The 14420-nt window shown below is 45.6% G+C and overlaps 1 protein-coding gene across 1 annotated transcript in view; it reads right to left on the reverse strand.

Annotated features, from left to right (window-relative positions):
* st3gal3b (ST3 beta-galactoside alpha-2,3-sialyltransferase 3b) overlaps positions 1 to 14420 on the reverse strand; it is a 59686-nt gene that overhangs the window by 23325 nt on the left and 21941 nt on the right. The window contains exon 7 of the mRNA XM_068748452.1: positions 8600 to 8694. Coding sequence (XP_068604553.1) covers positions 8600 to 8694 — 95 coding nt within the window. The remainder of the gene's footprint in view (positions 1 to 8599; positions 8695 to 14420) is intronic.

Below are 14420 nucleotides of genomic sequence, written 5' to 3' on the forward strand. Positions count from 1 at the left end.
CACGCTTCCAGCATTAGCACGACAGGATTCTTCCTGCTGACCATCTTTAGGCCTCACAACGACTCTCACAGCAGCTAAAACACGCAGATTCTGTCCCATCTTTGAGCTTCGTCATGTTGCAGCGAACAGCATGACAGTTGAAGCGTTTCACTTTGTGTCCAACATACACACAAACGTCTGCCTGCATGACAGAGTTAAAAATGACAAGTATTTTCATTCCTCTCTCTATGCCACTTGATATAACAGGAGCGTGCACATAGTCTGCAAAGGGAGCCAAAAGAAATGAAGGGACGGTGAAAACACGAGCGCTTAGACGGGCCTGAAACGCATTACAGTCCCATAACCAGGCTAACGGTCTTAATGATTAACCTGCTGAGGAAAGGAGAGCTGAGCAACAGCCCATTGTTTGGATCTCGTGTCGATGTCTGGCGTCAAGCATCGCCCCAAGCAGCATAAACACAAGGCTGCAGACCACACCTGGATCCGAGCGGGCGAAAAGTGAAGAATCACAATGGGCAGCAGCAGTCACTTTCAGAGGATGACATGGAAGCTAATTGTGTAAGTACCCAGGATAAACATGTCACCCAAGTATGTCTCATGGTAGAGCCACAGACAGATAGAGTCCAGACATTAGTCCAACGTGGAGACAGACAGAGCGAGAGACACACAGACAGGTAGAGTCCAGACATTAGTCCAACGTGGAGACAGACAGAGAGAGACACACAGACAGGTAGAGTCCAGACATTAGTCCAACGTGGAGACAGACAGAGCGAGAGACACATTAGTCCAATGTGGAGACAGACAGAGAAAGAGACACATTAGTCCAATGTGGAGACAGACAGAGAGAGACACACAGAATCAGAATCAGAAGTAGTTTATTGTCAATGAGGGTTCACTGACTAGGAATGTTTCTCGGTGAAGTCGTGCTACATCTAACAGTAATGACTAATTCAGAAAACATACAAGTACAGACACATGACAAAACAGCTGCATCGGGAGTGGATACACAGATGTGTATTAGCAGCAGTAAACTAGCGTAATCACGCTAGTGATTACTAGAGTCCAGAGTCTATATCATCAAGGGTGGGTCAGTAACAAATGTTGCTTTATGGTTCACTTAACTATATTTATTGGAAAAAAATGCAACAATTAAATAACATACATGAAACTAGAATGAACTATGAGTGCACACCACCCAAACACAGAACCCAACTTGACCCACAAGAGCAAGCACTCTGGCAACGGAGGCAAGGAAAAACTTTCCTTTAACAGGCAGAAACCTTGGACAGAACCTAGGCTCATGGTGGACGGCCATCTGTCTGACCGGCTGGGTTGAGAGAGAGAGAGAGCGAGAGAGAAAGAGAGAGAAAGAGAATGGCAGGTCGGAGAGAGATGGTTCCCAGGCCAGGCGAGAGACATAGAAACAGCATAACAATGTTATTAAAAAGAATTCAGACTTATTGTACTTTAAACGTGTAACATAAAATGCACACACTTACTTGTATTTAGTTTTAAACATATTTTATGGCTCTCACGGAATTACATTTAAAAATATTTGGTGTTAATGGCTCTCCCAGCCAAAAAGGTTCCCGACCCCTGGTCCAGACATTAGTCCAGTGGTTCTCAAATGGTGGGGCGCGCCCCCCCAGGGGTTTGGTTGGTTTTGCTTTTCCTCAAGGCAGCATTCTAGGGCCGTTACTATTCCTCCTATACATTAATGACATGAATGCTGCCTGTAACTGCAAATTGTTCCTGTTTGCTGATGACTCAGCACTCCTAATTTCGGGAGAGGACAAAGTGCAGGTTGAGGAAGCTCTCGGCTCTGAGGTCACCAGAATCCGTACTTGGCTTACGGATAACAAACTGTCACCACACCTTGGTAAAACAGAATCTATTCTTTTTGGGTCAAGACACTCTCTAAGTGAGATAAATGTTGATGATTTCAAGGTCACAGTCGATAATACAGTAATCTCGAGCAAAGAAGAGGTTACCTATTTGGGCTGTGTTCTTGAAAAATACCTGTCTGGTGATAGTATAGCAACTAAGGTGATCAAAAAAGTCAATCAGAGAAAAAGAGTTTTGGGCATTTTTGTCAACAAAAGTGCTCTCCGGAGTCCGGACTTCCCAAAACAAACTCCTCAATCTGGGGCCCATGACCCACCTTCTTCCTGGACATTTTGCTAGCCTACAATGGCTCAGGGTAGAAGACAGGGTTAAACAACTCAAAATGGGATTGGCTTTTAAAATAGTCAATGCAGCTCTGCCCTCAGTCCCCTCAATCCCTGCATACCTGAATAAACACCTCCACAGATTTAGTGACACCCACAGCCACAACACTAGAGGGAGCTCAAACAACAACCTGGTTACCCCCTCCTATAGGACTAACATGGGTAAATCATCTTTTTACAATACTGCCCCCCAAGGGTGGAACTGTTTGACTCCTGCCCTCAAAACATGCACCTCTTTGGCCTCCTTCAAAACGGCCCAAAAAATACACCTTTTAGGGGACAGAAACGGAGATAGTCATCACGACTCTCTCCGGATCAACCCCCCCCCCCCTCTTTTGTCCACCTACGTTGTACATATTATGTGTCTTTAATTTATTGTTATTTTGCATCTGTGGAGTAATTTATTTTTATTTGTATTGTTAAATGTTGATGATTTATGTACGAAGGACTTTCAACGGAAACAAGACCGCAAGGGCTTTTTAGAAATGCTCCTCTTAGACAGGATGTTTGACTGTACTTGTACTGTAATACATGCTACCGTTTGACTGTACTTGTACTGTAATACATGCTACTGTTTGACTGTACTTGTACTGTAATGCATGCTACTGTTTGACTGTACTTGTACATAATACATACTACTGTTTGACTGTACTTGTACTGTAATGCATGCTACTGTTTGACTGTACTTGTACTGTAATGCATGCTACTGTTTGACTGTACTTGTACGTAATACACACTACTGTTTGACTACTTGTACTGCTCTAACATTCTATCTAATAAATATATTCATCATCATCATCTAAGTACAAATAAAACTCTTGCCCACGTAACCACCATTCCATGTCCCTAATTTGGAATCCTTTATGTTCTATTCAGCATCCTTGCTTATCATATCCCCACAGTAAAAGGGAAAGCCCATTGCCATTACGGTCTGTGCAGAAAGCAGAAACCAGGTGCATCGCTCACAGAGGAAATGCTCTTTTGATGAGTGTGTATGTGTGTGGCTGTGTGTATATAACAGCTGATAACGTTCCATAGCACAAAGGTAACATTTACCGGAGCCTCTGCTTGTACGCATTGGAAAGTATGTGGCACTGAGACCAGGCTCGTGTTATCTCTCCAGTTCCCGTGGCACTGTGTATCGGCTTGATATGTGAAGTGCTGCGTGTCCTTTAAGGTCAGGGAACAATTATGTGTGGAGGAATAAATTCAGAGCCTTGGGGCCCTCAAATTCCCTGTTCCCAAAATAGAACTGAGCTCATGAATTAATGCACAGAAATGATGAGGTTTTTACTATGACAAAAAGAGGAACACTTAGTTTCCGGATTGTAAATGAATTACTAAAAGATAACAGGGGTGCTTCAATTGCAATTTCCAGACCTTTGCGGAGGTAGATAAGATCGGTGGCCGATCGCCAATCGCCAATCCCCGAAAATTAAGGATTGGCAGCCGATCAATCAGCACATGATAATGCTAGATAATACTAGAAAATCAGACGTCTGCCAAGCACCTCAGTCTCCCTATATCGTGATTGAGGTGCTTGGCAGAGGTCTGCCTATGTTGTGATTTACACCAAAGATAATGGCCCTACATTTATTTTGTCTACAATTTTAAATTCCTTAACCATGAAAACAAACATTTAACAATTGGATTCACGTTGACATCATTATTAGTTTAGACCAGGGGTGGGCAAACTTTTTGACTCGCGGGCCACAATAGGTTCTAGAATTTGACAGAGGGGCCGGACCAAGAACAGATGGATGGAGTATTTGTGTGAGCTAATATAAATGACACATGAAAGCTATTGCATTAAAGGATTTGGCCTTTTACAGGTAGCATTACAGGGAAAAGGTCAAATGAATGAGGTTGAATTATAATCCAATTATATTTCATGATATAATTTGGACAAGTTCGGCGGGCCGGATCAAAAAGACCAACGGGCCGCATATGGCCCCCGGGCCTGGGTTTGCCCATGTCTGGTTTAGACGTTATTCACAAAAATAACACTTTTTTCAGTAATGGCAGATTGTTCTGGATCTAGATCCAGAGCTTTTTAAGATGCAACAAATCCGTTTGGTATTAAAGATAGAACGAGGGAACGAGGGAACACAGGATGACACATAGAATGGGAGAGCCTGAAAATACTGAGGAAACAGAGAGGACATTCTGGCAGAACTGTCCAGAGAGTCGGGTCCAAGGAGGCAGCAGCCGATCAGGTGAGATGTGGAACAGGTGCGTCTCGTTCAGTTCAGCAATGCCTGCAGGTGTGCAGGGCAGAAACCAACCAGCAGCAACAGTCACCATAGCAACCCTCACAGATGGAGTTTAATGATCCTGACCTCATTCTGGATCAGATCCAGAAGACATTGTGCATCATAGTGCATATTGGACACCTTTATGGCTGATTTCTGGTGAGTGAATTTATGTATATTTTACAAGATATTTACAAGTTCAACCCGGGTGTCGGTCTAAATCTGTGTCACGACACACACCGGCGGTTTGTATGGTGACACCAAAAACGGACGGTTTGGGCTTCGTCAGACGAGCTGTTCCCGTCTGGATCACAGAGGAGCAGCCGTTGTACAGTTCATCTTTCTCAGTGTTGTTTTTATTGTTATCTAGAAGTAAACAACTGTTGAGATGCGTGATGTATCACTAAAGCAAAAAATATTAGAGTCAAAGTCATTGATCAGCTAGAAATGCTTCTTTGCACAAAAAGCTCTTTTTCTCCATTTTCTGTTGGAAAACGCTGATTTGGGTGATGAAAGATGAGACTTTAATCTTTCATTTGGTAGGTTCGGTGTCTGCATAGTCATAGTACATACAGGTAATATTCTGTGGATCCTGAAATATAGGGCAAAATGAGCGAAAACCGCTGGTGCTCAGCATGTCAGTGTCTGGTACTGAATGAGTTAATATCTTCACGGGAGAACTTAATTACGATCCACCGTATTGATGTGGTCTGTAAAGGCCTCCACTTCTTGGGTCTTTATTTTTACCCAGGTGTCATCCTGAATGTAGTGAGCGAGTGAATGTCGTTGGTGGTCGGGAGGGCCGATGACACGAATCGGCAGCCTCACTTCTGCCACTGCCCCAGGGCAGCTGTATCTACTCCGGGGCAGCTGTATCTACTCCGGGGCAGCTGTATCTACTCCGGGGCAGCTGTATCTACTCCGGGGCAGCCGTATCTACTCCGGGGCAGCTGTGGCTACAACAGTAGCTTCACCACCACCAAGTATGGAGTGAATGAATAATGCACAATGTGAAGCGTCTTTGAGCATCTAGAAACGCGCTCTGTAAAACCAACGCATTCTATTCCAGGGATGCTGGAGACTGGGATTAGACTGATAGTCGAACCTTGGATTCAGAAGGAACAATGTGGTTTTGGTCCCTGGAACAGATTTACACTCTCCATCGGGTGCTCAAGGGTTCATGGAAGTTCGCCCCATTGTCGGGTGTCTGTGCTGTAATAAAGTGTGTGCCGCTCGGTGTCGCTCAGTTCCTCTCTGCCGCTGACTCTAGTACAGCAACTTCTCCTTGCACTACAAAATAAGAGCGCGCACCTCAAAATAAACGTCACGCAACTGCGCTGCATTTACAGTGTGGTAGATTAAAAAAAAACATTTATTAAAATACAGAAAACAAATATTTCCCATAAACCAGTTCTTCATGCTTTGGCTTTTGCCTACTCTACACTTTGTGAGCGCTTCGGTTCCCCTTTGAGGAGGGTCATCCTCAGAGGCAGTTTGGGATCACAGCAAGACGAGGAGTGACAGCGATGGAGACGTTTTTGAGAAGAGAAAATGCAAATGCCGAACAGGCCCTGGACAAAATCCAGACCCAGATGAAGGCCCTGGTATGAGTGATCGACAAAAGAATAAAGAAAAGACGTTGAGCTCGAGGCAATACAGAGAAAGCTATCTCTCATTTGGACTGACTTTCACCGGGGATGCAGCGGCACCGACTCCGCTGGGCTTGGTCTCTGGTGAGAAGCTATCCGATAACTCCACGGTGCCAAGCAAGCTCAAACGCCGTCTCCAAACGGAACACCCCGTTCAGAACAAGCCGATGGACTATTCTGTACGCTTACGTACAAACAATGAGAAACAGGAAACTGTTTTTAGAGAAACCACAAAGGTAAAGGAGAGAGTCCTCAAAGCTAGCTACCTCGTTGCTGAACTTGTAGCTAAATCAGAAAGTCCCACACTGTGGCAGAAACATTAATACTGCAGCTTGTAAAGGTAAACGAGATGCTCCGCCCTGACGCGGCCATAGAGATAGCTGAAGTGGGAGCGGAGCATAAAGTCTTATTGCTCCACGCGGAGGTCCGGTGGCTGTCGCGCGGCAAAGTGCTGGCCCGTGTGTACGAGCCACGAAAGGTCCGATTACATTTACACTGCCAGTCTACCATCGCAATAACAACAATACGACACCGACGTTCCACCGAAAAGCGAGCTGAGAAGAAGAAAAGTTAATGAATTAAAATCCCAGTTGTCTGGACAGCAGTCATTTTTCACACAACATACTTCAAAAGCGAAAGCCGCCGCCGAGGCATCGTTCTGCGTGAGTCACGTCATCATTAATAACAAGAAGTCCTTCCAAACCTGATGCAATTACAAATATTGGCCCATGCGGTTACGCAGGGTACATCAGCATACATTGTAAATAAAGAATCCTCGATATATTTGAAAATACTTCTATGTTTAGTGGGTAGATCTTTGTGACTTGTTAATTTTATAAGTAGCTCGCATGCTGAAAAAGTGTGAGCACCCCTGATCTAATCTAATATGTACTAATGTGTACTGCAACAGTGGCGCGGTGGTTAAAAGGGTCGAGAGGTTGGCGGTTCGATTCCCGGCTCAGGCACGTGTGTACACTGTTGTTGTGTCCTTAGGCAAGACATCTCACCCACATTGCCCGCATGCGCACGCTGCGACCAGCAGCAGACTACAGTTGAAGTGTAACTGCTGTAAACCAAATCTACCTTTGGGTACAAATAAAGTAACCTTACCTTACCTAACTAATAGAAATATTTAGAAAATTACTTCAAGTCATGCAGACCAATGAGGGTTAACTTGAGTCCAGTTTTTCCAAACATAGAGGAAGGGATGGGGTTCAATGGGTTTTAAACACATTCAGACATAATTCAATCTGACTTCTTCTCAGTTATTTTTTGAATCAGTAATAGTTTATTCTTTTAAACATCTGCAAGCAATTAAAGACAGAAAAAAACCTCAAAGATGTCTGATAACCTTTTGTTGGCCAAGAACACAGAAACAATATGGTTTTTAGTAGCAGCATAATAAACGAGCTGAGCAGCAGATGTATGAGTAACATAAAGCAGCTGCAGCTTTAATCAGGTACTTACTCCAAATACTGAAGGGCCCGACTGATGACAAACAATGCTTGGCTGAATACAGAACAGCCGCACATTAACCAGATAACCAAACGTCTCAGACCTAAAGTTTATTAACTCGGCTGATGAAGTCTGTCGTTTGACCAAGCAGCAGTCTGAAATGAACAGAGAGCCTGCTACCTGTTTGTTCCTCATTGCTCGTTGCTTTTAGAAAAAAAGGCAAGATACACTGTTTGATCAGATCAGAGCTTAGAAGATCTCAGGACTTTGGCGACTGGGAACCAGATCCAAAATGAACCCAGATATTGGAACCCATTCCTGAAAGTCAAATTTAAAAACATAGGAGATAACGATAAGATGAATTGAAAAGGTAAAGCAATGGATTCTGAAATCTTGTACTAAAACAGCAGCGACTTCCTATTCTTATCATTACAGATGACCGAATGTACTCTGTGAAGGACTGCCAATCTCACTTAATCAAGACAAGCTAGAGCGACTGGCCAATGACAGAAAGCTGTAAACTGTTGGAATTCTCCAAAGCTCAAGCGTTATAAGGAGAAATAAATGGGAAGAGCGTGGGGGGGGGGGGGGGGGGGGGCATTGCAAGCTTGTTTTGATAACTCTGAATTGTTGCCACCCCACCGTCTCATTGAATCGTAATATCAAGCTCAGCGAAACCGGTTTCAAAGTGACATTGTCATTTATTCAAGTCTGAGCAGTGATATTACTGATGCCACAATTAGATACAAGAAACCAGCTGATGCCTAATGATGAGGGAAGATTGGAAGACCTTCCTTTTCATTTATGTTCTCTCTTGAACCATTTCAGCAGTTCAGAGTAAAACTGTAAATATACTCCAGATATAAATAACCCAGTACCGTCTCAATAGCCACAGACATGTTGACTTGTATTCCTAGTATTTATGTTTTGAAGTACATCATTCTTGGAGACATTAATCATAGAAACACAGCAGTTGGCACTAATGGAAGGTAAGTGATGAAGGAGCCTTTCTTACCTTGTGTTTTGAATCCAAACGGAGGTAAGTAATTGGTGACTTTCGCTAGACGTTTGAAGTTTCGATCGAGGAACATGGGGGCTGGTTTCATGAACCTGCCATGAGACACAGGACGGAACGAAAGCGGAAGGAAAAGACATTTTTCATTAGCCATACATTAAGAACAAGAAAGAAAGAAAACAGCAAATTGTACCAACTAAATGTTCTTCGTATGTACACTCCTGGGAACATCCCACAATGCTTCTTTGATTAAAAATGATTTATTTTAATCATGCCTGTCCCCACTATCCATCCATCCATCCATCTTCTAACCGCTTATCTGGGGCCGGGTCGCGGGGGCAGCAGCCTAAGCAGGGAAGCCCAGACTTCCCTCTCCCAGGCCACTTCCTCTAGCTCTTCCAGGGGGATGATGATGATGAATATATGTATTAGATAGAATGTTAGAGTACAAGCACAGTCACACAGTAGCATGTATTACAGTACAAGTACAGTCAAACATCCTGTCTAAGAGGAGCATTTCTAAAAAGCCCTTGCGGTCTTGTTTCCGTTGAAAGTCCTTCGTACATAAATCATCCACATTTAACAATACCAATAAAAATAAAAATAAATTACTCCACAGATGCAAAATAACAATAAATTAAAGACACATAATATGTACAACGTAGGTGGACAAAAGAGGGGATGAGGGGGTGATTGATCCGGAGAGAGTCGTGATGACTATCTCCGTTTCTGTCCCCTGAAAGGTGTATTTTTAGGGCCGTTTTGAAGGAGGCCAAAGAGGTGCATGTTTTGAGGGCAGGAGTCAAACAGTTCCACCCTTAGGGGGCAGTATTGTAAAGAGATGATTTACCCATGTTGGTCCTATAGGAGGGTGTAATCAGGTTGTTGTTTGAGCTCCCTCTAGTGTTGTGGCTGTGGGTGTCACTAAATCTGTGGAGGTGTTTATTCAGGTATGCAGGGATTGAGGGGACTGAGGGCAGAGCTGCATTGACTATTTTAAATGCCAATCCCATTTTGAGTTGTTTAACCCTGTCTTCTACCCTGAGCCATTTTAGGCTAGCAAAATGTCCAGGAAGAAGGTGGGTCATGGGCCCCGGATTGAGGAGTTTGTTTTGGGAAGTCCGGACACCTTAGTTGCCATACTATCACCAGACAGGTACCGTATTTTTTGGATTATACGTCTGTGGTGGCTCGGTCCGGCCCCACAGCAGGCGGAGCCAGAGTGATGGGCGGAGGCTGTGGATAACAGCGTGGACTCAACCATCCGCACATCGGACCCGGGGGGGGGGAGGACCACACGTTGGGACAATACACACTTCCTAGGGGCGCTCTGATGTGCCCATATGTTTGTCGCTGGGACTGTCTCCGAGCTATGTTTGTTTTCCGGTGAGCACGTCATGCTTTCAGAGACATACAGCTGGCCTTAAGCAGCGATCCGGTGCTCCATTGTCCGGACTTCCAGCAGGAGTTTGTTCTGCAGACTGATGCCTCCGATAAAGGGCTTGGTGCGGTGTTGCTTCAGGGGCCCCCGACTGATCGCCATCCCATCGCCTTCGTCAGCCGCAAACTCTATCCCCGAGAGACCCGCTATTCCACCATTGAGAAGGAATGTCTGGCAGTAAAGTGGGCCCTGGATTCCCTCCGCTACTACCTCCTGGGACGGGAATTCGTGTTGGAAACGGACCATAAGGCGCTCACGTGGCTCGAAAGGATGAAGGACACCAATAGCAGGATAACCCGCTGGTACCTGGCGATGCAACCCTACAAGTTTGCTGTGCATCACATCCCGGGCAAGCTGAATGTGGTGGCGGACTACCTCTCCCGCTGTGCCGGTCTGCCTCCTGGGGAGGGGGAGTGTGTGGTGGCTCGGTCCGGCCCCACAGCAGGCGGAGCCAGAGTGATGGGCGGAGGCTGTGGATAACAGCGTGGACTCAACCATCCGCACATCGGACCCGGGGGGGGGGAGGACCACACGTTGGGACAATACACACTTCCTAGGGGCGCTCTGATGTGCCCATATGTTTGTCGCTGGGACTGTCTCCGAGCTATGTTTGTTTTCCGGTGAGCACGTCAAGTGCTGAGCTGATTTATTTTGGGAATGTGGGGATCGTTAATTGGGTCATGCCCCTACTTATGACGTGGGTTACTCCACCCCTACTTAAGGAGCTGTTTGGGGTTCATGTGGGGCTGGTGACTCTGACCTCATTAAAGGACACACCTTTGCAAACCCCCTCGTCCGTGCCTTCCTGTAAGGGTCCACGACAACGTCGCTCCGGATTGTAGGTCGCACCAGCCAAAAAATGCATAATTAAGAAGAAAAAACCATATATAGGTCGCACTGGAGTATAAGTCGCATTTTTGGGGAAAATTTATTTGATAAAATCCAACACCAAACAACATATAGCACAAAGAACATGCTAACACGTTTACCAAAATATCAGGTTTTATTCAGAATCACGAAATCCAAGGAAATCTTCATCCTCGGTGTCACTTTTGAACAACTCCCCCAACTCGGCAGGTAGACAAGACGCCGCTTCCTCTTCTACGTCGCTTACATCAGACTCGTCGTCAGTTGCAGTTCCAATTATTCCAGCCTTTCTGAATCCCGACAGGATGGTTGCGGTTGTCACTGAAGCCCATGCTTTGTCGATCCATTCAATGACTTCCAGGAAAGTTGCATGGCGCATTCTCCCGGTTGCCGTGAAGCTGTGCTCTCCATCCGTCATCCACTGCTCCCACAGGTTACGCAAAACTGACTTAAAGCTCCTATTCACGGAGATATCAAGTGGCTGGAGTATTTTGGTTAAGCCTCCAGGGATGATGGCAGGTATGGAGTTGAAAACTTCTAATTTATTTTTTAACTGTGGTGTGATGTGCGCTCTCATGCTATCCATCACAAGCAGAGCTTTGCGTGCTCTAAAGAAGCCATCCGGTCGCTTATTGTAGCACTTTGTAAGCCACAAGTTCATCATTTCTTGATCAATCCACCCTTTCTTGTTCACGGCGACGTCAACTGAGGAGGATTGGATTTTTGGCATGGTTTTTCGTTTGAAAATGACCATCGGTGGCAGTTTTGATCCGTCTCCACAACATGCCAGCACCACTGTGAAGTGTGATCTCTCATGACCAGTTGTAACGATATTCACACTTTTTTGCCCTTTCTCTGCAACACTTCGGCCCATGGGGATGTCAAAAGTGAGGGGGACCTCGTCCATGTTAATAATATGATCCGGTGTCACGTTGTGATCACTTACATGCTTTTCAATGAACGCGCGGAAACTGTCAACCTTGGCTTGGAAGTCCGCTGGCAGTTTTTGGGACAGTGTCGTCCTAGCTCTGATAGAGAGGCGTTTGCGTTGCATGAAGCGGTAACACCAAGAAGGTCCTCCCGCAAAGCCGTTTATATTCACCGCCCTGGCAACCACCTGGGCGTGGAGACGCAACTGCACCGTTGACAAACCTCTCCCAGCAGCACGTTGTCCAAGCACCCATGCGTGAACTCGTTCCTCCAACTGCGGCCACCTAGCTTGTCGCTCGCGATTAGCTTTCTTTGTTTTCTTCATTTCAGTAAGCGTAACCTCCGCTTTTCGCCAGTCCCTTACAAGTTTTTCGCTCACTCCAAACTTTCTTTCTGCTGCTCGATTGCCGTTTTCGGCTCCATATTTCACTATCTGAAGCTTGTAAGCCGCGGAATATGACTTTCTTTTCGGCGCCATTTTCAATCAGCCCTTCTAATTGGTGTTTTTAGATAACAGGTGTGACAGATAACTCTGAACCTCCAGAAACCGCGACAGATTCTGACGGGTCACAGAGTTCCCTGTAACACCTGTTATAGAAATGTGTAGGCTACTGTCTCTGCGCTCACAGATTTTGTAAAAAAAAGCATATATAAGTCGCTCCGATTTATAAGTCGCACCCCCGACCAAACTATGACAAAAACCGCGACTTATAATCCGGAAAATACGGTATTTGTCAAGAACACAGCCCAAATAGGTAACCTCTTCTTTGCTCGAGATTACTGTATTATCGACTGTGACCTTGAAATCATCAACATTTATCTCACTTAGAGAGTGTCTTGACCCAAAAAGAATAGATTCTGTTTTACCAAGATGTAGTGACAGTTTGTTATCCGTAAGCCAAGTACGGATTCTGGTGACCTCAGAGCTGAGAGCCTCCTCAACCTGCACTTTGTCCTCTCCCGAAATCAGGAGTGCTGAGTCATCAGCAAACAGGAACAATTTGCAGTTACAGGCAGTATTCATGCCGTTAATGTATAGGAGGAACAGTAACGAGGCGTTCCCAGGCCAGCCGAGAGACATAGTCTCTCCAGCGTGTCCTGGGTCTTCCCCGTGGTCTCCTCCCGGTGGGACGTGCCCTGAACACCTCACCAGGGAGGCGTTCAGGAGGCATCCTGAATAGGTGCCCGAGCCTCCTCATCTGGCTCCTCTCAACGCGGAGGAGCAGCGGCTCTACTCCGAGGTCCTCCCGGATGACTGAGCATCTCACCCTATCTCTAAGGGAGAGCCCAGCCCCCCTACGGAGGAAGCTCATTTCAGCCTGTCCCCAGTACATAATAAAAATGCACTTATTTCCCTTATTAACCCGAGAGCATCCCCACTAAACCTTTCCAATCAAGCAAGGCCCACCTGCACAGCAGTATTAAAACTTTTAAACTCAGTAGGGAATACAATTTGGGAGGCAAAGAAAGACACAGAAGCTTGTTCATAAGTCATCGACAGCTCCTCTCCATCCTGGCCTATGGCGACAGCTGCTTTTGATAATCCCGCTAGAATGGTTGCCTCACATCACTGTAGAGACAACAAGCTCGTCCTCGGTCCACTTTAAGGAACAATTTAGAAAATAACTGACAACAAAATTGAGAAACTTGAGACTAAATTCTGAAACACCTGCATCTGCCAGTGACAAATAGAGTTGAACGACTCCAGTGAGCTTTATCCTGCCACATTAAAAATCCAACTAAGCTTGATATTCAAAAACATGTGCGTGACCAAAGTTTAATGGCCCATGAACTGTGACTTCCAAGATTGCCCCTTCCTAAGCCTTGGGGGCTGTAGGTCCGTCCCCCTTGGATTAACTACGGCCCGAAAATCAAAAGAAGCCATTTCCTCTTGGTCATGCCTGCGACCTGATCAGACTTTCAGGATGATGTGTGTTTTTGGACGCAAGAGGGGAGCGACAGCGATGTGAAGAAGCTCCGTGCATTTCCACGTCAGGCCTAAATAAATCAGGAGACAGCCACGCAGGGAGAGCGAGGGGGGGCTCGGCACCTTGGAGAGATCTATTGAGCTGATGAGTATTATTTTGTTAGATGACAAAAGACAGTTGCAGACATTGCTGACCACCAGTCACATAACTATTTCCCAAGTTATGGACCCAGCACCGATTACACCAACTGTAGAAGGGACGCTGGAATGGCTCCAGAAGGAAGACAACAAGGGCCATCATTTTCTCCCCCAGCAGGAATCTTTGATAGCATGTTACCATGACACTGCCATAGGTTCCCAAGAAATACGCGGGGCTCTGAACTCAAAGACCAAACATGGGCAGCATTACTCTCATTGACTTCAACCTAGGTCAAGCACTCAAATGGATCCTTGATACCCTAATTACACTGCAGTTTTTATGAGTGTGTGTGCGAGAGAGAGAGAGACTGTTATGGGTCCCTCGGTCTTCCTCACATCACCTTACAGGGACTCAGACTTCTGTACAGCCAAAACAAATGGAGATTCATTAAAGCCAGAGAAGGTTATAAATAACAGCGGATCATTGCTCGGCACTGAGCCCTGACCAGCAGTCAGTC

The sequence above is a fragment of the Brachionichthys hirsutus genome, chromosome 15 (assembly GCF_040956055.1).
Source record: "Brachionichthys hirsutus isolate HB-005 chromosome 15, CSIRO-AGI_Bhir_v1, whole genome shotgun sequence".
In the NCBI taxonomy this organism is placed as follows: domain Eukaryota; kingdom Metazoa; phylum Chordata; class Actinopteri; order Lophiiformes; family Brachionichthyidae; genus Brachionichthys; species Brachionichthys hirsutus.